The 22738-nt window shown below is 52.3% G+C and overlaps 7 protein-coding genes across 7 annotated transcripts; 4 read left to right on the top strand and 3 right to left on the bottom strand.

Annotated features, from left to right (window-relative positions):
• Window positions 1-437: 437 nt before the first annotated feature.
• Window positions 438-2200, top strand: ISF_09839 (hypothetical protein; the record flags this gene model as incomplete). Its single annotated transcript, XM_018853440.1, has 6 exons — window positions 438-632; window positions 688-947; window positions 1023-1182; window positions 1242-1335; window positions 1428-1823; window positions 1878-2200. 6 exons carry the CDS (start codon window positions 438-440, stop codon window positions 2198-2200), a joined length of 1428 nt encoding a protein of 475 aa, XP_018699380.1.
• A 4855-nt stretch (window positions 2201-7055) lies between these two features.
• Window positions 7056-8240, top strand: ISF_09838 (hypothetical protein; the record flags this gene model as incomplete). The annotated part of the gene is made up of 1 exon (XM_018853439.1): window positions 7056-8240. One exon carries the CDS (start codon window positions 7056-7058, stop codon window positions 8238-8240), a length of 1185 nt encoding a protein of 394 aa, XP_018699379.1.
• A 1034-nt stretch (window positions 8241-9274) lies between these two features.
• Window positions 9275-11365, bottom strand: ISF_09837 (exo-beta-1,3-glucanase; the record flags this gene model as incomplete). The annotated part of the gene is made up of 5 exons (XM_018853438.1): window positions 9275-9932; window positions 9986-10172; window positions 10228-10546; window positions 10608-10989; window positions 11067-11365. The coding sequence occupies 5 exons, from the start codon at window positions 11363-11365 to the stop codon at window positions 9275-9277; spliced, it is 1845 nt and encodes a 614-aa protein (XP_018699378.1).
• A 375-nt stretch (window positions 11366-11740) lies between these two features.
• On the bottom strand, window positions 11741-13352 carry ISF_09836 (exo-beta-1,3-glucanase; the record flags this gene model as incomplete). Its single annotated transcript, XM_018853437.1, has 6 exons — window positions 11741-11807; window positions 11863-11936; window positions 11988-12091; window positions 12188-12584; window positions 12674-12916; window positions 13071-13352. The coding sequence occupies 6 exons, from the start codon at window positions 13350-13352 to the stop codon at window positions 11741-11743; spliced, it is 1167 nt and encodes a 388-aa protein (XP_018699377.1).
• Window positions 13353-14982: 1630 nt separating this feature from the next.
• On the top strand, window positions 14983-16420 carry ISF_09835 (hypothetical protein; the record flags this gene model as incomplete). Its single annotated transcript, XM_018853436.1, has 5 exons — window positions 14983-15156; window positions 15212-15316; window positions 15368-15589; window positions 15649-15791; window positions 15844-16420. 5 exons carry the CDS (start codon window positions 14983-14985, stop codon window positions 16418-16420), a joined length of 1221 nt encoding a protein of 406 aa, XP_018699376.1.
• A 2371-nt stretch (window positions 16421-18791) lies between these two features.
• On the top strand, window positions 18792-20595 carry ISF_09834 (Amino acid/polyamine transporter I; the record flags this gene model as incomplete). The annotated part of the gene is made up of 3 exons (XM_018853435.1): window positions 18792-18956; window positions 19039-19687; window positions 19766-20595. The coding sequence occupies 3 exons, from the start codon at window positions 18792-18794 to the stop codon at window positions 20593-20595; spliced, it is 1644 nt and encodes a 547-aa protein (XP_018699375.1).
• A 72-nt stretch (window positions 20596-20667) lies between these two features.
• On the bottom strand, window positions 20668-22092 carry ISF_09833 (hypothetical protein; the record flags this gene model as incomplete). The annotated part of the gene is made up of 4 exons (XM_018853434.1): window positions 20668-20879; window positions 21104-21606; window positions 21662-21906; window positions 22015-22092. The coding sequence occupies 4 exons, from the start codon at window positions 22090-22092 to the stop codon at window positions 20668-20670; spliced, it is 1038 nt and encodes a 345-aa protein (XP_018699374.1).
• Window positions 22093-22738: the final 646 nt, after the last annotated feature.

Below are 22738 nucleotides of genomic sequence, written 5' to 3'. Positions count from 1 at the left end.
CGAATGGATCGTCCATTTTGTATATAGGAGTCATAATGCCAGCAGCACTTTAAGCGAAGACAGAGCCGCCGTATTTATAATAAACTCGGCTTGCGAATCCCAGCACTAGCAATTGCCTTGAAAGGTCGCGCCAAACCTTGCGAAGGATTCAAACAAGAGATTGAAGCCTTTTTTTCAGCTCAACTCTTGCTGCTAGTGGAAGGCGGTGGTGGGATGGCAAACGCGAGCTTGGACTACTCTCTTTCAACGGGTGCAAAAGGCACAGCCTAACCATCACTGCCTAACGAGCGGGGTAAGAACATTGACGACAGCACTCCTATTTCGCCATTTCCAGGCTGCCATGATGCCTTGCAGCTCAGTACGGTGCGAGAAGCCGCAATTTCAATCATCAATCAACTAAACAAAACCAGAGCTCCTGCACAACCTCAGGGTTAATCATGGCGGAGAATGAGCTGCATCCTGTATTCCAAGATTGGATGCCGGCACCAAACGCATGCTTTGATATCCAGATTCTTGAACCACAGGAAGCAGACACGGGGCCGCCCTGCAGGAAAAAGTTGTTAAATCTCGTCAAAGGACGGTGCAAAAGGCTCAAAGTCGAGACCAGCGAACTTCAAGATGGCGTCTTGGCGGTAAGCATCGACACGCGTGATTCGTTTTGACAGTGCTGTTGCTCATGGCCTGTAGATCAGATTCGCCCGCACATCTTCCTCGGTAGCACTCGTACCATTTGAACAAAAGGCAGAGTGCCTGTGTAACGCCATTCTAAACTACAGAAACACGGCCGAGATTGCCAAGATTACGGCTCGAGGCGCAATGGGCATATCTCCCAGATCCGTGCAGTTTGACGACATCTTCCGAAAGTGCCTGTACAAGATTGCCTGCGGCCGCCCAGCTCGGCTGCTCAACAACATTGACGGGGCGCCAACCGATCAGCTCCCGCCATGGTATGTTTCGTACCCCCACAGTGCGGGAACACGGGCTTGCAAGCAGCACATCTTGTGATAACCTTTTAATGCTAGGGTGAACTCTTTTGCTCTGAGCATCATAACAGATATACCCGTGTACAAACCTTCTGCTGCAATGATGCATAAGGCACAGCCGCGGCAAGCAGTCGAGGCTGCCGGACGCTTTCTTGAGTGGCTTATCAACAGCCGGGAAGACGACGAGGACGATGATGCGGTACAATAAGCACCTTTACCAAAGCTGCAAGCAGAGTGTAAGCTGATTGAGACGCATAGGCAAATGGCAGCCTGGTAATCCAGTTGCAAGAGGCAGATGAACTTCTTGCTGGCGCTATTGCTTCGATGGCTATCAGTACAAGGAGGCTCCAAGGTAACTATTGGAGCCTTTCATCATTCGCATACTTCATTACCTTTCCGTATGCACGTCAGAAGGCCATCAATACCATACACTAACGCATTCAGGGAACGTGACTCAGGGAAACATCAGGCAGTGGCACAGACACATTGACGAGCAGTCGTACCTGGTTTTGCAGGCCGCATCAAGGATACTCCTCAGCAATGATGATGTTTTAGCTAGGTTTCTCGCCCTGTATCGTGCCGATGACGGACCTGGTCTGCCAGGCCTGCTCGGCGGCCTCGGCGCCGCACTGTCTATAGGCAGCATCGGCACAGCGTCGTTGCCGCTCTCTCAGTTCACCTTCGCACACTTTGCTGGGCTGCTCACCACCCTCACGTGGCCTACAATCGCGGTCATCAATCCTGTCACACTGACCGCCGGTCTGGGCATTGCAATGGCCGCACTGATAGGCCATCTCAATGGAAGCGATGCTAGGAAAGTAGCAGCACGTCTTAAGAGAGGTACGCAGTGAGCCTTCTCTTTCCCAGTACCAGAATCTAATCTCAACCTCTCAGACTTGGAATTTGTATGCAAGGCGCTCCGTGTGTGCCGAGAAGTCGACCTCCTTCAGAAGTGGATAAGGACAGCATCAGGAGGAAATGTCCTGCGCCTGTCGCGCCTGCGTTCCATGGACTGTCCGGAAACGGTGAATATGTGGACTGAGTTTGTTGCAGAAGTCAGAGATGGCTCCCTTGCTCCTAGATTCTCAGTCAACAATGTTTCTAGGACGGCTTTGGATTCGCGCGGCAAGAGAGCCGAAACACGGGATGTCCGGCTTTATCTGAGCTATTTGCTCGTGGCGAGGCCCGATGAAGTTGACTCTGACTCTGACGACTGACACCCTAGTCACTATTAATACTTGTCTGGGCAACTAGATTCCCGTTGATGGGGATTTCCTTTCCTGGTGAAATATGCAAACTAAAGTCAAAGTGTCGGCTTGTGAATAAGCTTGACAGTTTCCATTAGCTACGAACTCCTCGCACTCAGCTCGGATGCGTCTTAACTTATGGGGTATTAGCCGTGGATGCCTTCGTTGAGAAGAAGATGAGCGATACAGTCGCTAGGGGGTTAACTATCGGGAGCTTAGGCGAGGCTTGCAGCGGTATGGCTGAGGTGTTCATAGAAGATTGCGAAGTGGGCTTCTACCAGTAACTCGTGAGGCTCATCAAGAGAATGCTTAGCTTAATGCGACTATACTAACTCTCAATGTTTGACGAACCGAACTACGTCCATGTTCTTTTGCTCTCAGTCATTAAAGTGCCCCAGGATAACAGATGACTCCATCTGCCTGAGCTTAGTTATCTTTGATTCTGAGAGTAGCGGTAAGCTTATTACATGGTCTACACTTGACGAGAACCCTCGCACTAGGTATCGATAAACATGTTTTTCTTTAAAATGTTTGCGAAAAGTACAATCTCGAGCATATGTTTTGGGACAGCCATCTATTCCACAAGTTATACGTTTTAGGCCCAAATGTTTCGCTTCGTCTTTGTGATGAATGAGATAGTGAGCTTCGAGACCCCGGGTCCTGGCACAAATTTTGCCACATAATTTACATTTACGGGAGTCTGACCTATGTAAAAAGAATCGGTTAGTTCTAGACGATGATGAACACATCAGTCCTCTCACCTGCGGCTAGACTGCATGGCTGGCATAGGAGATAGTTCCGGAGTCAGATTCGTCTCTGTCTCTGGGCGGCTTGCATGCCGGTTCTCGGGCATGTAAACTTGGCTCTGGGGGATAGACACCCGATTGACTATTAGTTCGCTCGGAGAGATGAAGTTTTCGTCAGAGACAGCAGGCGAAGTAGCCGATAGTTGAGGTTCATCTGCCATAATACCCACCTCATGTGGGATACCATCGTAGGCCATGTTCTCAAGTCGGGTATGAAAGCTTGCCACATCAGCTCGCCTCCCTAAACTTTCGTCATTGGAACGGTCAGGAGTGCGGCTTCTGTCATTGTGATTGGGCGGTGGCGAGGCTGGGAGTGCCAAACTTCCCATGGAGGTAGTTTGACACTGCTGCAATGAGGGTTTGTGAGCCATTATAGTGTGTAAGCAAAGATGGACTTTTTGTTGTGTAGATGAAGCTTTGTTTTCTGAAGTATTGGTTGAGTGGCTAGACCTTTTAACGACTTTGTCTACAGGTCGGCTGCATAAAGTAGAAAGCGTCAGTCATCTTATTTCTAATAAGAGAGTGTAGAGCACTAACAAAGAGTGTAAGCTGTGATATGTACAGCAACATGAGGTTCAAACATGCTCGAACAGCCGTCTGCAGATCACGCAGCATCGCGCCTCCATCGGGGGATGGTATAGCGGCTGCGTCTCTGTCGCTGCGGGACGTTCGAGACAGCATTCGTAACTGACTGTGTCAGATTCTCGTTCTCTTGTCGCTGGAGCAAATATCCTACCAAAAGAAAATTTCAAGGGGAGCGGCACACAAGGCTCAGCACCAAATCGCGCGGGAACAGGTCGTTGATTGCTAAGAGCGGCCATTATGAAGCCCACGGCATCTGCTTGACGAGGGAAAGTTGCCACCCTTGGCAACTTTAGACGCCGTGGGCTAAGGAGGTTCCAGGATCAAGTATGCAAAAAAGTTTGGGGAGAAAACAAGAGCCTAGACGCGATGGCTGTGGCACGGATCTAATATGTTTCTCTACTTTCAAGCTGGTTGCTGCTCAACCTCAACTAGTACTGCCGATGCCAGCGGAGCTCAACAACACCGCTCTTCTCGAGATAGCTCTGTGGCCCGCAAGTCGCATGCCTGTCATACTGCAGGGCTCGTCGCAATTGGTCTAATGGGAGGCCACTGCATTAGCGTTTGCATGATGCCACCTCGGGTTGCCTCATATCTCTTTTCATGTGCGGCGTCTCCAGAGCGGTCACTCGCAAGGATAATAACTAATAACAATATGAACTGTTCAAGGTACTTGGGTTTTAGTGGTGTCTCCTAGTACATTAAAGTACTGTCTCTGTCCATAAATACTCATGAGTACACCAAGATTCTAGTAATAATCCCTGCATCTTGGTACAAGTAGTGTACGCCTGGTCAGTGGATAGAAATACTCGCTGGAGCCGCCGCACATCTAAAGGGATGCAGTCAACATGTTGCATATGCCTTAGACAGTCGGATGCAGAAAACAGACGGCACAAGCCAACCCAACCACTCACAGCCCTCTGGGCCTCCATTTTGGTGGGCACAGTGAGCCGCCGCTGTGGAGAGCGCCAGCAAGTTCGAGACGGCAAAGCTCCAGCCACTCAGAGCGCTGTAGGCCTCCATTTTGGTCATCGCCAGCAAGGAGTAGACGGCTCCAGCCATGTACACAGCTCCAGGCTCGCCTGCTCTGAAGCTCTCAAAAATGACCAAGGCAATAATACATTCCAGTCTCTCAGGCTTTCAAGGGTTATCACGTATCCGCTCGAATATAAAAGCACCCGAGGGACCCGAGAAAGTAATCGGATCGAAACAGGCTCAGCCAAAATTGCAAAGCACCCTCTATCAGTTCCTCTTAACTTTGAATCCCCCTTCTCCAAACAAGTTACAATGTCAAACACTTTTTCCGCCGTTCTTAAGCCACAGATGTCGACTTCGGTCCCTGTTAACCCCGACAACGCCCAAATTGAGCAGTCGGCGGTCACCCTCGTTGACACAGTCGAAGGAATAGCTTCACTGATCAAGGACATACAAGGTCTACCTATCAGTCCACCCTCTCTTTACATTGATTTAGAAGGCATCAATCTATCTCGTGATGGGTCTGTCTCTATTCTACAGATCTACTCGCGTCCTGCGCAGCGTACCTATCTGGTGGATGTGCATTCCTTGAACACCAGCGCTTTCTCGACGGTGGGAGGGGACGGCGACACTCTCAAGATCATTTTGGAATCAGAGAGCATTCCAAAGGTGTTTTTTGATGTTCGAAACGACTCTGACGCTTTGTATAGCCACTTCGGTATCCATCTGCGTGGCATTCAAGACCTTCAGCTTATGGAGCTGGCAACTCGTACATCGCGCAGGAGATTCGTCAGCGGGCTTGCCAAATGCATCGAAATCGATGCAAATCTTACCATACGCGAAAGACTGGATTGGCTAGAGAGCAAGAGAGCTGGCCAGCGGCTTTTTGCGCCAGAAAAGGGAGGCAGCTACGAGGTCTTCAACAAGCGGCCGCTTCCCAAGGAGATTGTGCAATACTGTGCAAATGATGTGTACATCCTGCCTCGGCTGTGGTCATACTACAATGGGAGAATTACATCTAACTGGAAGAAAAAAATGCTTGCCGAGTCGGTGAGGAGGGTTCAGCTCTCGCACTCACCTTTTTTCAATGGCAAAGGACGGCACATGGCGGAGCCACCATCTGGATGGTAAAAACGAAACCGAGTCACTTTAATGAAAGCTAAACCCTATATGCTACTAAAAATACTATTATTTATAATTATTCTTAGAGTATATATAAACTAAGCGTGTTTAATGTATTCTCTAAATATATAAAATGCGTTTCTAATACAGTAGGAATACTAATAACCTATAAACTTTATAGGTATAGGGTAGCTTACTAGTAGTGTTTAAACTAATTCTTATTATAGCTACTACTAGCTGGCTAAGAGCATCTACCTTCTCTAACTATACAAGCTTATAGTATAAAGAGGCGAATATATGGCTACCTGAGTAGGTACCCAGTTGGACCGGGCCTTCCCACTTCCCACAGAGTTCCCCTTTGCATCATCCACCACCAACTGGTGGCAACAACAGGCCTCGAGATCAGAAACTACCAAACAACAATTTGACACGTTTCAATCGCGCTATTATTCTTGTTGTCCTCTCCCTCGTCTACAGACCACCAGCTAGTAGGCAATGCACTGGTGGACCCAAGTCCACTACACTTTCCCCTCGCGCCAGGCCAACGACGAGTTAGATTAACCCTCTCGGCTAGATCCGGACCAATAGGGCGGCTCGTTAACTAGTCTCTTTCTAGCCTCTCGTCTAAAGCAACATCCATCACAGCCATGCCCGTCCCATCAGCGCCAGAGCGCAGAGTATTTCTGCAAAATGGTAACAGTCTCATCAATATGTTTTATAGTCTCGATGCTAAGATTGTGGTGTGAGCTTTGGCACCTTTGTCGCATATATTCCAGCTGAAGTTCCATAGTGTGGATGTTAGCGAGCAAGCATAGCGTCACGTGTAAGCCAACTGGCGGGGCAGACGCGGGATGATCGAGACTCTTGGCCATGCCATGATATAGGTCGACGGCCCTTGCCAACCACCGAAACCGCCAGCAGGAAGCTCGAAGAGGTGGTCATTTCTCTAGCATGACACAATGCCCCCTCTTCAAAAATGCGCAGCGTCTCGCAGAGGGACGACACTAGAGAGTTCGAAGAATTAAAGGCGCCTCGCCCTCCTTGCGCCACCATGTCGTGAGGCGCGTGCATGTTCAATTGAAACAGGAGCTGGGATAACTGTGCGTAAATGGACACGATACTGCCCATCATTCGACGACTCGCAACCAATGTCCCCCGTTGTTGACATCTGTCGAGGGTGTATTGAACCGTGGCTGGGGTGCATTGAGTGCTCGCATAGGGTATCGAGATCTAAAATGTCTGATACAAAGGGGTCATAAAAATCACTCGGTGTGGTGGGTGACAGACTCGAGGAGACGCCAGCCTTGCTTCTACAGCCGACAAGAAACATCGCCGCTTCAATGCCTGTGACGCTACATTTCGGGGCGTCGCCCATCGTCGGCCACAGTCACGACAAGCACGCCACGGGAGCCCGCGAGCTCCTTCTGCCCTACGACCACAAGCACCGCGTGCTGCTCAGCTCCGTCTCCGACACGGACAAGGGCACCCTTTTGAGTCGAAGAAACGGATTCGTGTGCACGGTGATCAACGCCTGGCAGCAAGACCAGCACCTCGAGCTCCGGCCAGACGACGTGTGGCTGGCCGTGCTGACGCAATTCAGATTCTACGTTGGTGGTGGCGACGAAAGCAGGGCCGAGGCCCTTCGTGACCGTTTTGTCGCACACAGCGGCCGTCAGAGACTTGAAATCATCGACCTGAAGAGCCAGTCATTCGCAGACATAGACCTTGCTGCTCTGGTGAAGCAATTTGTCGGGCTCGTCCGTGAGAAGCTGGTGGACCCCACGTTGGCGGACTGGCTGCTCCCAGTCTTCAGCACGACACAGCCTGACGACGAGGTCGCCGCGGCCTCGGTATTCCGTGGCACCGTCAAAGAATACTTTGACCACTCTGTGATCTTCGGCTGCGGGTTTCCCTCGGTCACTCTACATGGCGAGCAAAAAGACTGGATTGATCTGGCTAGACGCATCTCTCGCCTCGCAGAATCTGAGACTGCATCGCGTAACAACAAGGAGGAGGGTGACTCGACTGTCAGATCCTGGTCGCAGGCTCTCTCCGCCGCGGTCGAATTCATGATCGCCAGCTTTGAGAGGCCCACGGCCACTAACGTGCAGGACTTCTGGCAACGCGCGTGCCACATGGACGGCGATGAAATGTCCGGCGAGCCCATCAAGATGTCTGAATGGTTAACGGCGTTTTGTTGGTGGCGCAGTGACGGTGCGCGGCTAAAAACGTATTATGATGCCGAGCTCGCCGAGATTGTGAATCTGTATGGGCCTTTGTACGTTCCTGGAACGCGGCTCAAGCTCGGCGACGTCGAATTTCCAGTCATTAACCAGGATGAAATACCACCTGGGGTTGTGAGGACAAACATCGACTTCATCCTCCCCGGCGGCGAGGGAGTTGACACGACCCTCGTCGTTGGGTCATGGGGAACCAAGCTACTTGACCAGTGCGGCACCAGAGTGCGGCCGTTTCCGAGTTGGTGGTTTGTCACGGGCGATTCTACATCGAGTAGAGAGTGGTGAGCAAGAGAACCAGAACAGACGCCATCGCGAAACCGTCCTGGGTGTCGTGTCTGAAAAAAGACTGGCTCTGCCTTTACGACAGCTACTGAAGCCGAGGCCAGAGCCGGACCTACGCAATCACAATTACTCAGACCACGCCGCCATTATAAAACTGTAGCAAAAGGTCAAAGTCTTCAAAAGGCATTGTTAGGCTGAGAGGTGTAAAGCTAGGGACTAAGACCCAGCACACGGCGCTGTCGTAGCCATAATATTGTTGAACATAACACAGAGATGCCAAATATTCGATTCAAATGGACTTGGGTCGCGGTTGTCTTCATGAAATCTCTACAAAAGCGCATCTTATCCACGATGGCTTTCATCATGCACATAGACATGGTCAATAACATCAGAACACCCACAGCCAAAGGCCAGCCCTCTTCAAATCAACCACACAACAGACACAGTTTCGGCCATACGCATGGCCGCCGCTACCAAAATGTCCATTGACAGCAAGCCCAAACCTTCCCAGAGTCAACTTCTTTGTAGGTATACTCTTTAAATTGTAAGGTCAAACTAGTCATTTACTTCAGTACAATTGCCAAGTGAATACAGTAGGTGGCAACATGTATTTGTCTACTAGGGCATCTTACATATCCCGAGTGAGCCCAAGATACCTAAGGTGCTTGAGATAGGGAATACCGAGGATAGCTGAGATGCCTACCGGACAGGATAGAAATACTTGCTGCCCCCCAATCTAAGCTCGCGTTACCAGGTGCACTTGACCTCATACTAGTCAGCGACCACACAGCTATGGTTCTTTTGGTTGGGACAATCGCCGCCATCCACTACTTGTCCGCCAATTAAACATCTGGGAACGTCATCTGCCAACCGAAACTTCCTACGGTTTCTCTCCTCATCGATGCAAAAGTCAACAAATCCCTCCGGGCTGCGGCAACCGTCCCGGGCGTTGCTGATGGTCCATTTCCAGGTCCCGTCGGTCAGGACCGCTTCGCTATAGAAGCCCTGGCCGAACCTCTCGCAGTGGACTGCGCGCCTCATGGAGAAAGAAACGGCCGGGCACGTGCAGCCGCTGGAGCTGCAGGTGGCCCTCTCGTCCCAGCTGCAGGAGCCAGAGCAGTCCCCGACGCTGGAACATGGCTTGTTCTTGCAGCCGCAGCATCCCCTGTCACAGAACAGAAGCTTCTCTCCGCCACAGGCGAAGCTCTGGCAGTGTTGGTTGCTGAGGCACTCTTGCGTTTCGGCGGGCTTCCGGTCTCTGCACTTGCAGTGGCCGCCGCTGCACCAGCCGTACTCGCCGTCTGGGCAGGGATAGTCTTTGCATCGCGATTGATCTGGCAAAGCATATCCGTTGCCGTTGCTGTCGGGGTCGGCGCTGGATAGCTGGAGCAGTAGCTGCTGGTGACGCAGGCCATCCTTCCACCCGACCTGTTGGATATCGTCGTCGGCTTGACCTTGCCGGCACAGTCCGTCACGGGGGTGTAAGTGTTAGTGAGAGGTGGCAGGCTTGTGAGACCGCCGTCAAGGGCCTGCGTGGACCGAGTCGTCCCGGTCGTGGTCCACATCGGCGCCGGCCGGGTGTGTGCCGGATCGTCGTGACCAGGCGGCACGCTCTTGTGCGTCGGCTGGCAATAATAGCCGGTGTAGAGCTTGCCGTAGTTACTGAGGCAGGTGGGCGAGGCGGCACCTTGCGACCTGGCACGAGTATTAGTTGAAATTCGGGGGTTATCAAGCTGGAGTGTTCCCACCTCAAGGAGAGGTAACCTTGCCTGCCAGTTGCGCCCGAGATTAACATGTTGAGTCCCTTTTTCTCATGTTGAAGGAGATTGGGGTAGTAGTCCTGGGTCTTGGCGTCGGGCCATTTAGCCCTGAAATTGCCTGCCAAGGTAACAAGAACGCATTTGAGTCTGCGCTCGAGATATACAAGAAGCTTGCCTGAGTGCCAAAGTGTTAGATGCTCTCCAAGATGACAAGGTATAGCGCTTCTTACCCAGGACGCGGCCCCATTCCCTCATAGTTGTACTCTGGTCCGATTTCGGGAAGCCCCATGGCATATTGATCACGCAGTGGCCCTGCAGCTCTTTGTTTGCTTCCAGATGGTTAACGACCTGAAGCAACCTCGGAAGGAACAAGTGCATCGAGGTGAGGTGCTGGTTATCGGGCGGGTACACAATCTTCGCGCGTGGCACAATTCCCGTCTTCGCACCTACCATCAAGCCGGCCACGGAGGTTCCGTGGCTACTCGGTATACCGGGGGAGATTCTGAAGGGGAGGTCTGGCAGAGCTTCTGCATCCATGGAGACGAGTTCCTATTGGCATCATTCTCGGTGAGTTCGGCCGGTCCAGCATGAAAACGGGGGCTCTCCTCACCTTGTCGGTTAAGTCTGGCTTTGTGTCTATGAGATAGATGACCTGATCTTGACCCAGATGCTGGCCGTGATAGTAGGGGTGGCCCACCTCACCAAGCTCGTTCTCAGCGCCGTAGTACGACAGCTTTTCGCCGGGATAGCTTAAGATGTGGCTTCGCCACCAAGCTTGCTCGTTCAGTGCTGGACCTTTCATGCCGAGGTCCAGCTGCTCAAGCGTTTCATTGACTGTAGCGGACTGCAGGATTTTACCCATGGCTCCCCCGCTACTTTGACGCTTGGGCAGTGACGTGGGCCTCCGTGCGCGAGTAACATCTGTGACCTGTTTGGCTTCCATGTAAGCGGCCGGGACGGAGACCTGCCCAGGCGAGGGCGAGGGCGAGGGACTTGTTCGAGATTTCTATTTACGCTAGGCATTCTCGAAAATTTCAGTCTGAGTTCCCGGGGCATGTTCCAAACGTACAGGAAAACATAGCCAATCAAGTCGAAAGGGTCTCGGTGGTGGAAGGCATGATACTCCTGACCAAAATTGCTCGTGTCATATTTCAGTCGATTCTTAATCTCGTTCATCGAGAACTTGTCCGCCTGTCTTTCGTCAACATAGATGATGACATCGTACGAATCAGAAATGCATAAACAGTCATCATGCCAACCTAACTCGTGCGGCTTGCGAGACCCGATGCCGGAGGCGAGTGAGCCGGTCGGCGCCAATACGTCAGACGTCTCTCTCGGAGCAACTGCCGGGGTGGCCGTTGGCGTCATCATCGCCGTTGGCTTCTGCTGAATACCACACGCCGAGGCGACGTCCACTCTGGGGTTGGGCAACCTGTCTCGTAAGCCGTCTCTGTAATTGTGCGCGTTGTGGTCGTGATCGTCTTGTCATCTTATACAGACAGACCGTAGGATCTGGTGTACATTTGAAAAGGAACCTGTAGAATAGATGCCGTTGTTAGCTCCCAATGTCATGGGCACCACCCAGTGCGCGGGCAATGACTTCCCGATGCTTTGTTGTCATCGCTGCTGGGGTCTGTTTTGGAGAATTTCATCTTGTCTGGCTCGAAAACTCTAGCGCACAGTCAGCTTCACCCCTTCTCAGAAGCATGCCGTTTGGTCTGGGCTCATGTACTCAATTTCGGGTCAAGGAGGCAGGATAGGAGGGTAGATGATTTGCGTGGGATAGTCAATGACAATAGGAGGCGGGCCACTATTTTGGCCAAATCAGCAACGAGACTGATCGAGTGAGGTTTGGAGGACCATACGGTCCGAACTTGCTGCTTTGGCGAAGTCGGAATTTCCAGCCTTTGATCTTGTGATTATTCGTGTCGATGCAGAACTAAAGTGGGATTAGCAGTGATTGACTTTGGATATTGCTAGAATCTCTCACGTTGAAGAACCAAAGATCATCGCACCGAACTCGGAAGAAAATGAAAGCCCCACGGTCATCATCATCCTTTTCTCCCTCGCACTCTGTCTCTGTGCAGTGAGACTCTATATCTTCGTATATTGGCTCCATGCGGATGACAGTTAGATGAAGTTACGTCAGCAATTGGCTTAGACCAGGAAAAAGCAGAGAATGCTACATACGGAACTCTGTTAGGTTGGGGTTCTCGATCGAGGTCTCAGTCGGCGTCGGCGTAGGCGTAAACTTCGGATCCGCGGGCTCAATTGGTAGGGTAGGCTCATGAGTCTTGAAACTCTGTGCTGGGTTGCTAGTCACTTTGTCGCTGTGGTGAACTTCGAGCGGCCAGGTCGTGTATTCTGGCCAAGGAGGAAAGACAAAGATTCGTTCGGTGCTTGTCATTTTGCCGCCCTTGTCCTTGTAAGGCAGAAGGACGGTGCCATTGCCGAGAGGGATACTTGTCCTTGCCTGAAGCACAACGCCATCGCTTTCTGTTCCCAGAACTCTGACGTTGGAGAACTCGGCCTTGTCCGTGGTGACTGGGTTAGGAGTGATTGTAATTGTCGACTTCTCGCCTCCAACCTGCACATGCGTGGTATACGAGGTCGGGGAGATGGTCGAGGAGATGGTAATGTCTTCGGGTAGCTTGCTAGGTGGCAAAACAAGAATACAGGGAGGCTTGCAAGCCGCGCTTGACGGCCGTCGTAGACTTCATCTCCGATATAGACAATCTCAAAATCGTCTTCGGGGTACCAAAGACAAGCCTGGGAAGTAAAACCTTGCTGAGTGTCCTCCTGTGCGAGGGCGTAGTTCTCGGTGCTTCCCGCCTCCTCGACGCCCTCGGCAAAAATGTTGTAAATGGCAATATTCTTGGAATCAGCAATATCCATGATTCGTTTTTGGCAATCCTCAGACTTGAGTCAATCCTGCTCATAGTTGACGAACCAGGAGTAGAGACCCGCGCTGTTGTAATGACGGCTTCTAGGTTAGACCGTTAGACCACAGAGACCTTAAAAAGATCAAGCAATGCAGCCGACAAGGCCGAATATCCTAGAATCCACTATTAACCTGACAGTCCGTGACATGCGGCCAGGTACAGGGCATGAAAAACTGGGACTGAAGCTGAGAAGGCGACGCAGAGTCCAGGTTGTCCACGTCCAACATCGGGGCACATTTTATCGAGAGCGTCTCGAGGCCACCCCTGTCGATCACAGGCAAGTCATGCAGCTTATCTAGGGCGCTCTGCATCTCGGAAAGCTTCTCGCGCTGGACAGCCTCGAGCGCGACGCGCCGAATCTTGTCGGCCGCGTCGGAGTCGGCCGCGGGACCACCGGCGACACAACACGACATTGCGGCGGGCAAGCGATTGATACAACAACTGGCGGAATTACGGAATTTGATGCTTGGTGGTCAATCTTTGATGATGAACAATGAAATGGGAGATGCGTAGACGCGGATATGTTGGGCAAGCAGAAGACACTGATTAGGCGACAAACGCCACCAAAGTACGCGTGAAGATACTACGGCAGGTGCCTCAGGGCGTTTATTGATGGTGTACAGTGTTGTTGTCAGAGCAACATCACAACGAACGCAGAACAAACGCGGTATTACATAAAGCTCTTGAGAATATCAATTGTCAGGGACAGTCAGAAGATATGTGTCAAAAGAAAGCCCTCAAGCGCTTTCATTTCCCTGGTGAGCAGCATCTCTTGTCTCGGCGCTGCGACGATGCGACGCGAACCCGCGGGCAGGCCGTCGCAAATACCAGCCAGCTGGGAAGGATCCGCCAACGAGAAGAGGACCTGCAGCAGCGGAGAGCCTAAATAATAAGCAGCTGCAGCTAGTTGGCTTGCTAGTACGGATGCATGATGGTGAAGAACCAAGAGCTATGTAATTACGTAGGATAACTGGAGGTATCCGTCGCGCACCGAGAGAAAAGCTTTCTTACCCACCCCCCCCCCCCTTTTTACTTGAGAGGATCGCAGAATGGGCGACGAAGCAGCATTGGTGGCGTTTGTGGCTGCTTTCATGAGGAGGCGGCTTATTCGCACTATCCTTTTGACAATAATAAAAAAAAATACGCAGCATATTAATCGCCCACCAGAAGCAATTGTAGCATCATTTTCCCAGCCAGCATCTGCAGTGGCCCAGCAAGTCCCCGGAACTGGAGGGATTATTAGCGCGGTTGCTCAAGACTTGATGTGGCTTTAGAATTTTGGCATGCCTGGAAGCGACATCAACTGTGGACCTTGGTTATGCACATTGATGGCCGCATCTACTCTCACACTGCCAAGAATCAGAGCATGTGTATGACCGGCTACAGACAAGTATCGATTGAGGGCTTTCTCGGCAAACTACCTGGGCCACGCCAATCCCGATGGTGGGAATGTGGCTATTCGTAGCTCAGGTAGCTCGCGAGAAAAAGGAAGCTCAGACGAAGAAGAAGAAGAAAAGTTGCATCACGGGAACCCTGCAGCCTTGTAATGCCCAGCAGCGGAGAGGGACCTTGGGGCTTGGGGGGGGCCCGGTGTGGCGCCTCGCCTCTCCTCCCCCTGTCATCAGGGTGTGTCGATAGCAATTGGCGACCTCTTCCAGAAACATGCATCCAGAATCCAGAGGGGCAAGTCCAAGAGGTCACAACTTGACTCGCCCAGCCGAGGGCAAGACACCCACTGGCCGATCCATCCCAGCCGACCTGGGGGCCTCTGGCAGGTTCCGGACTGGAGGACACTTGCTGTCCAGTGAGACCAGTAAGAAGAAAGAAGCTGCTGAAGAGCCCTGATATGCGTAAAAAGTACTGTACGTAACTACATTTATTACGCCATGTTGGGTGCGTCGCCGCCGCCTTCCGTCCCACCAGCCAAGGCCATCTATCTATCTTCTCGCTACATAATATCATGCATCATTCTCCCTGACCTATTCATCCAAAGACAGTTCCTCCTCCCCCATTGTCCGCTCTCACCCCTCATGATCCCGCATCATGGATTCCCCACCGAGAGAGCTGGTCACGGACAATAACAAGTCTCCTCTTATCCAGATCCTGGCATGGATGTTCCTCGTCATCGCGGTGCTCGCCTGCGTCGCGCGGACCGGCACGAAGCTGTACATGGTCAAGAGGCTCAAGGCCGAGGACTGGTTTGCCATTGTCGCCACGGTACGATTTTCGCTTGCAAGATTGGAGTTTTTGGGGTGCTGACCTGGGGGTTTAGATCGCGGCGTGTGGGCAGTACATTGCGCAGGTGGCCGGCGGCTACCAAGGGCTGGGCAAGCATGTGGCGGACCTGACGCCAGACAGAGTCAACGGCGCACTCAAGGTATGTGGAGAGGAAAAGAGAGGATAGGATGGCGTAGCTGACAGGTTACAGGGCCAATATGCATCTGATGTCTTCTTCATCGCGAGCCTCTTCTGCGCCAAGATTGCGACGGCCATGATGACAACGTCGATTTCGCAACGGAGCCACAGACGAATAATACAGGCGATTGAGCTGTTGATTGCGCTGTGGGCGGTGACTGGGATTCTTGTCGTTCTTTTCCAGTGCCAACTGCCGAGTCCGTGGTTTTACATTGAGCGGAAATGCATTCAGCGAGTATGTCGCGTAACAACCGTCCTCACTCGCACCACCTCGGCTAATTAATGTATACTTAGGTCGCGTTTTGGACTTGCTTCAGCGTCGTCAACATCATCACCGACCTGCTGCTGATAGGGATCATGGTGGAAAACGTGCGGCGAATCCAGACTTCATGGTCCAAGAAAGTCCTTGTCATCTGCGTCTTTGGCAGCCGAATCTTGTTCGTTTTTGTTATCTCACAATACTCGCACCGAATGTTAACGTCTTTACAGAGTCACCCCCGCCATCATCGCCCAGATCGTCTACTTACCCCGCGGCCTCGCAGCGGCCGACGCGACCTTTGTCTCGTGGGAGCTGGCCGTCATCACCGCAGTGGTGACGTGCACCAGCATCCTGGCCATCTGCGTGCCGAACCTCAAGCCGTTCCTGGACAGCCTGGAGTCGGGCCAGATCCGGGTGGACGACCTGCGGCGGCAGGGCAAGTCGAGCAGCGGCGGATACGGGAGCTACAACCGGAACGCGTCCGGCGGCAGCGGCAGCGGCAGCGGTGGGCGGAGGAGCGGCAACAACCGGTCGCACGGGGGCAACAACTCGCGGCGCGACCCGCTGGCGTCCAAGGCGTCGCAGCGCAGCAAGATGTTTGAGATGGTGGACATGCACAGGGCCAAGAAGGAGGAGCAGCAGCAGGAGCAGACGACGACCACGGAGAACGGCCAGCAGCAGCAGACGAACCAGAACCGCGACGGCGACGGCGCATGGGACGGGCAAAGCCACACGAGCCAGACGATCCTGATCCAGCAGACCAAGACGTGGTACGTCGACGTGGAGGAGCGGCGCGAGTCCAACTAGACAGCCCCGGCTGAGTCGGGGGTCCGGGAGCAGGGCGGCGGAATTTTGTATATTTTCTTTTCTTTTTATTGTTGTGCTTTGACTAGATTTGCGAATTCGGCAGTTTCGGCAGGCTACGATATAGTGTATAATGACAGTATCTCTAGATGTGCTTTTTTTCCGCTGTGGCGCGCGACGATCAGGGCCTAGACTTGAGTGTGAAAAAGCAACGTGTGGTGGTGATGAGAGACATGCATGCCTTTTTTCGCGAAAGAATTAATTCTTCAGCAAGTTCAAGACATGCAGAGACGATCGATGCCATTCCTGCACCCTTTCTTGACGAGGAATGAAATCTTGTCAGCATTCACTATGCGGTCGCGGCCCGTCTGGACCTCCTCTCTCGGCCAAGCCACCCGGTCATTTGGGGGCGGCAGAGGCACTACTTTGAGGCGTTCGTCTGCCATTTTTTTTTAAAAAAAAAAAAAAAAGAAATCCCCCCAAGTCTGTGCGAGGGAGAGAGGGAGCACATCTGATGATCTGATTTCTGGTTTTTCGTCACATCTCGCCCCAGCTGAAATCGGTCCCGGGGTTTCCTTTTTTTCTCACACGCCACGTTGTCTAAGCGAGGAGCGTCGTCACTGCGGCAGTTGGACAGAAAACAAACAAAAAGGAGAAAAAAAGAGTGCAACGGCTGACGGGGGTTCCAAGTACTGACGAGACGAACCCCCACAAAAGTCCCCCCCCCCCCTTCTTCATGTATAGTTTGGTTATGGCTCATATAAACTAGCTGGCAAGGTCCCTCCCCCGACAGCCTCGTCCAGGTGGGCAAGTCGAGTCGGCAGGCAAGTTACCGGGGGGGGCAGCTTTGGGGCATCTTTGGACTTGAAACTACGGATAAAAGTGAAGCGTCTCTGCTTGATTGGCGACCTGATTAGTGAGTGAGAGACCTTGTCGTTCTGAGGAAATCCGCTCGTGTGGAGCGAGATGTCGTGGGCTCGAGATTATCAGTTAGCCCACCTTTTTTTTTTTTTCTTCTTTACGCACACACCCCCTCTCGTATGGATGGATGGGACTTTCATCATCTTTCTTTTCCTCTTCTTCATCTCGCCAAGCCCACGTAGCATCCCACAGTGGGTTGCTATTTCGCACCGGCGCGACGGACAGAAGAGCTTGCAAAGGTCGTCTTTCGCCCCGGCGCGACGGACAGAAGAGCTTGCAAAGGTCGTTTTTTTCTTTTTTTTTTTTTTTTTTTTTTTTAAGAAGAGGTTGCGTGCCGTGCGTGCGTGGTTTTCCCTGAATCCTGGGGGGCGGCGTTGCATTGTTGTGGCATTCGCCGATTCTAGTCAACAGACTGACCTTTGACCGGTTTGGAACAAAAACTTTGACAAACAAGTCTTGGTTCCTGGAGAGGCCAAACTTTATGCCTAACTAGCGTCCAGCAGCAGGGACGGGAGTTTCCACTTCCAAGGGGGCCGGAGACTTTTGGACGGAAGAAAGGAAAAAGAAGCATCGACTGGCTGGTAGCATTTGCCTCCTCCCTCCTCCCCACTGGGTCCTGCTGGCAGGGGTCGCATCAAGCCAAGTTGAATTGCTGATCGCAAAGGCTTGTGAGTCGCCGCCGCCGCCGCCGCCGCCTCCTCCTCCTCCCCCTCCATTCCACCCCTCCCCTTCAAAAATTGGGCTCCTTTTTTTCTTTTGCATGTTTCCCATGTTCACTAGTTAGCTAGTTATTATGTTAGTGAGTTGAACCTGGTTACTCACCCGTAATTCGGCTGTACTAACCCACTTGGCCGCTTCGTCTTCGGCTTAGCCACCCGTTGAACAATGCAACATCGCACAGCTCCGGCCAACCAGGCTCGCATATGCGCAGCGAATGTTGCAGGTTACATTTAGTTATTAGTTAGAGGACCAGCACAGGTCTGCACGACAATGAGACCCCCACTGTAACTATCCCATGCCCAAGCTAATGACAAGTCGAGTCCACCCGAACCGTCGCCCTGGCCCAGGATCATGGCTCCCATGTGCTACCAGGCAAGTTTCAACTGAACCTGCATCTGACCCAAAATTCCTCTGCCATGTGGCGTTCGGAGTTTTCTTTTCTTTCCAACTAGTTTCTCTTGCTAGTCTCTGCTTGGACCCGTTTGCCTTGTTATAATAGCTCCCTTGGTGCATAACTGGCCCTGAACCACCTGGACCCTTTTTCTCCTCTTCGCTTCGCTTCGGGTGAGACAAGCAGGGACCTTTTTCTGCATCTGTCTTTCTTCCTTCCAGAATCTGTCCTTTCCTTCATCTACACGCAGATCATCCTCTCCAGAACCCATGACGCGGGTGCTGTAAACTTCCAACCACCACCCTTCAACGGAGCCTCGCAGAAACCTGCAGCCGACGAAATATGTCCTCGACTGGCCATGAGCTTGGCAACATGGCCACGGCCACGGCCAAGGGCATGCGCGCCGTCGAAGCGCCGTCCAGTCCTCACAGCGAGGACGTCGTCTCCAAGAGCGACTACGCCGACAGCGAGCAGCTCGCGCGCCTCGGCAAGAAGTCTGTTCTGAAGGTATGAACTCCATTCACTACTGATCATCCAAGCCCACGATGACCACGACGACGACAACCTTGCCCAATACTAACCCTCCCAGCGCAACTTTGGCTTCATGTCCATCCTCGGCTTCTCGTGCACCATCCTCATCACCTGGGAAGCCACCCTCGTGCTCTCCGCCCAGGGCCTCGCCAACGGCGGCTACGCCGGCGTCCTCTACGGCTACATCATCGTCTGGCTCGGCAACATCTCCGTCTTCACCACCCTCTCCGAGCTCGCCTCCATGGCGCCCACCTCCGGCGGCCAGTACCACTGGGTCGCCATGCTCGCCCCGCGCCGCTGCTCCAAGTTTCTCTCCTACATCACCGGCTGGCTGGCGGTCGGCGGGTGGCAGGGCTCGGTGGCGAGCTCGGCGTTCCTGACGGGCACCATGATCCAGGGCATGGTGGCGATGAACAACCCGGAGACGTACGCGCCGCAGGCGTGGCAGGGCACGCTGCTGTTCTGGGCGGTGATGCTGTTCGCGGTGCTGGTCAACGCGGTGGTCAGCTCGGCGCTGCCCAAGTTCGAGGGCTTGATCTTGATTCTGCACGTGCTCGGGTTCTTTGCCATCTTGATCCCGATGGTGTCGCTGGGGTACCACGGCGATCCGCACCAGGTGTTTACCGAGTTCCGCAACGGCGGCGGTTGGCCGACGCAGGGGCTGTCGTTTATGGTTGGTCTGGTTGGTAATGTGTTTGCCTTTGTTGGTGAGTTCTCGTCCCGCGCCCCCAAGGTCTACGACATTGTACATGTATGTGTATGTACAGCTGCTGACAAGTGAACAGGCGTCGACGCTGCCTTCCACATGTCCGAGGAGACGCTCAACTCGGCCGTCACCGTGCCCAAGTCCATCTTCCTGTCCATGCTCATCAACGGCACCACGGGCTTCGCCATGACCGTCGCCGTGCTCTTCTGCATCCAGGACCTGGACCGCGTGCTCTCCTCGCCCACCGGCTTCGCCCACATGCAGCTCTTCCTCGACTCGACCGGCTCCGTCGCTGGCTCCACCGCCATGGCCGCCGTCATCACCGCGCTTGGCGCCTGCGCCACCGTCGGCATGCTCGCCTCCACCTCGCGCGTCTTCTGGTCCTTTGCGCGCGACCGCGGCCTCCCCTTCTGGCGCGTACTGTCCCGCGTCGACGCCCGCACCACCGTGCCCCTCTGGGCCGTCGCCTGCACCACTGCCATTGCCTGCCTGCTGGCTCTCATCAACCTGGGGTCCGCCACGGCGCTGAACGCGGTCATCTCGCTGTCCATCTCCTGCTTGTATCTGTCATATTTCATCTGCGCGGCGCTGCTGCTGTATCGTCGCACCACGTCGGGGTTCGTGATGCCGGGCGCGGCGGAGATGCCGGCGCTGGCGAACACGACCGGCGCGGAGCTCGTGTGGGGCCCGTGGCACTTGCCCGGCGCGCTGGGAATCGTCAACAATGCGATCAGCTGCGTCTACCTGATCGTCATCTTCTTCTTCAGCTTCTGGCCGGGGATGATGGACCCGACGGCGGCAAACATGAACTGGGCCGCGGCGGTGACCGGCTTTATCCTCATCTTCAGCATCTTGTACTACGTCTTCTGGGCGCGCAAGGAGTACGAGGGTCCGATTGTCGAGATCTGAGGGGAGGCTGCGCTTGCAGAGTGTACGAACAAAACAGGTGTATAAATGGTAATGGTGGCGCTGCTGGTAGAATTAGCCTAAAATTGTAATCCTGCAGGTGAAGAAACTCGGAGGGCCGGATGCTCGACCCGGACTTGTACTCGTGTGGGCGACGTGCAGGGTCCTCTGGCCTCGCTTCACGGCGGGATCAATGTCCGGGTCCTCCTGGATCATGTGGAGCCAGTCGGCGGCGAATCTGGGTATCTTGAGCTTGTGAAAAGGAGGCGATGCGGAAGCCGTGCTATCTGAATCGGGGTTAAGGTGCAATGACGCCAAATACAAGTATGTAGTATGTATATATAAAGCAATGATTGTTAGAAGAGTGAAGCGAATCAACAGAGGACGAGAGACGGAAGAGTCTCGTTTCTGCTGCGAATAAGAAATAAAGAAAAGGTGTAATAATTACTGGTGTTAAAGACGGCTATGGAACAAGGTGTGGGTATAGACTGCAGCCATATGCTAATAATACAATATTGAGGGCGAGTGTCATGGTTATGGCATGAGGGGAACTTGATCATGTATTCGGTGTGCCCCGAGGGGCCTGTCTCCGCGGCCTGGGGCCAGTCCGGGCTAGGCTCGGGGCCCGACAAGTCCAGGGTCCGCGACTGGCGCAGGACCAGCTTGTTCTGCTTGCCGTCAAAGTAGGCCTGGGTCAGGCGGCCCGTCTGGTTCCGTAGTAAGGTAGCGATTAGTGCGGGTTTTGTGTGGTGGTTAGTAAAGGTGTCCCGTTGTAGCTGGTACTGGATGAGAGCGACGGCGTGCTCGGCCTCAGAGAGCAGGATAGCGACGTCCTCAGGAACACCCGAGTCGATGACGAAACAGGACACGTGTGGCAGCTCAGTCTCCAGTGGGGGAAACATTACCCACATACCGCAGTATTCGTGGTAGTGCATGATCCACGGGCGCTCTTGGAACATGCGATATGGGAGGACAGGCCGAGCTCCTCCTTGATTGACATCTGATCGCTGGGGACTGTTAGTGACGGTCCGTCCTGTGGCGTCTAAGAAGATAGTAGACTTTTAAATACCAATAAAAGTGCCATAGGTTTGGCACAAAGTGCGACATTCGGTAGAGGCAATCTTCGTACCAGTCCAATTTCGATAAAGGAAACTGGAGTAAAATGGCCGGGTCGGGACTGACTTGTTCTAAATTGTGCCATACTGTTGTTGCATTCCAGGTTCGGGCCTCGAGGACGTTAAGCGGCCAGTCGCAGGGCGCCAAGAAGGTTTTAGAGATGCGCGAGGGCGATACGTCGTCGTGGCGAACATCGAGCTACGAGCCTAGAGATATAGACAGGCCGTTAAGCGCGTCCTTTTTTATCGTCAGGATTTTGATAGCTCGGAGGGACTTGCGTATGCGTTTCATTCGGGCGATCTGGACTTTTTCGATGGCGGCGTATTGTAATTTGTCGGCGTCAGTGACGTTGTTGGGCGACACGCCGAGACTAGAGCAGGGCATGGCGTCAGAGGAAATTGTGTTCTCTGGGTATGATGCATTATGTTTGTGATGGCATCGGTTGGTTTCTCCCGTGGCTTGATGTTGTGCATAACGTCGACCACCCACTTATAGGCCACACCCACATTTAGGCCACCTAACCTTACCCCTTAATACTAATAAACCTTTATTACTAAAAGTGTGTTTTCTTATATAAAATAAATCCTATTATTATTATTTTTTTACTACTATATTATTATAAGTTAATATATAAAATAAGACCTTTAAAATACTATATAAGATATTATTAGTAATATAAGAATATAAAAAGTAATAACTTACTAGTCTATCCTATAAGTAATTATTTAGTATTAAATAAATAATAGAGTACTATAAAAAGAGGTATTTAAGTTAATATAATAGCTTTTAATAATATATAAATTATATTTAGTCTTTTAGTTTTTAATTTAAGATTATCTTAATAGCCCCCTTACTTATAAATAAGTTTAAAAGATTATATTAAGTCTCTACTAATAAAATAATAATTATTATAATATTAGAAAGAACTAATTATAAAGCTTTTTAAAGTATAATCTAAAGATTAAAACCTTTAAGAGTAAGTACTTTAATTTTAAATATCTAAATAAAGTTTTAATTTATACTATTTAGA

Source organism: Cordyceps fumosorosea (genome assembly GCF_001636725.1).
Source record: "Cordyceps fumosorosea ARSEF 2679 chromosome Unknown scaffold_80, whole genome shotgun sequence".
Taxonomy (NCBI): Eukaryota; Fungi; Ascomycota; class Sordariomycetes; order Hypocreales; family Cordycipitaceae; genus Cordyceps; species Cordyceps fumosorosea.
Note: the sequence above shows the minus strand (reverse complement) of the source record. Positions and strands in the feature narration are given on the sequence as shown.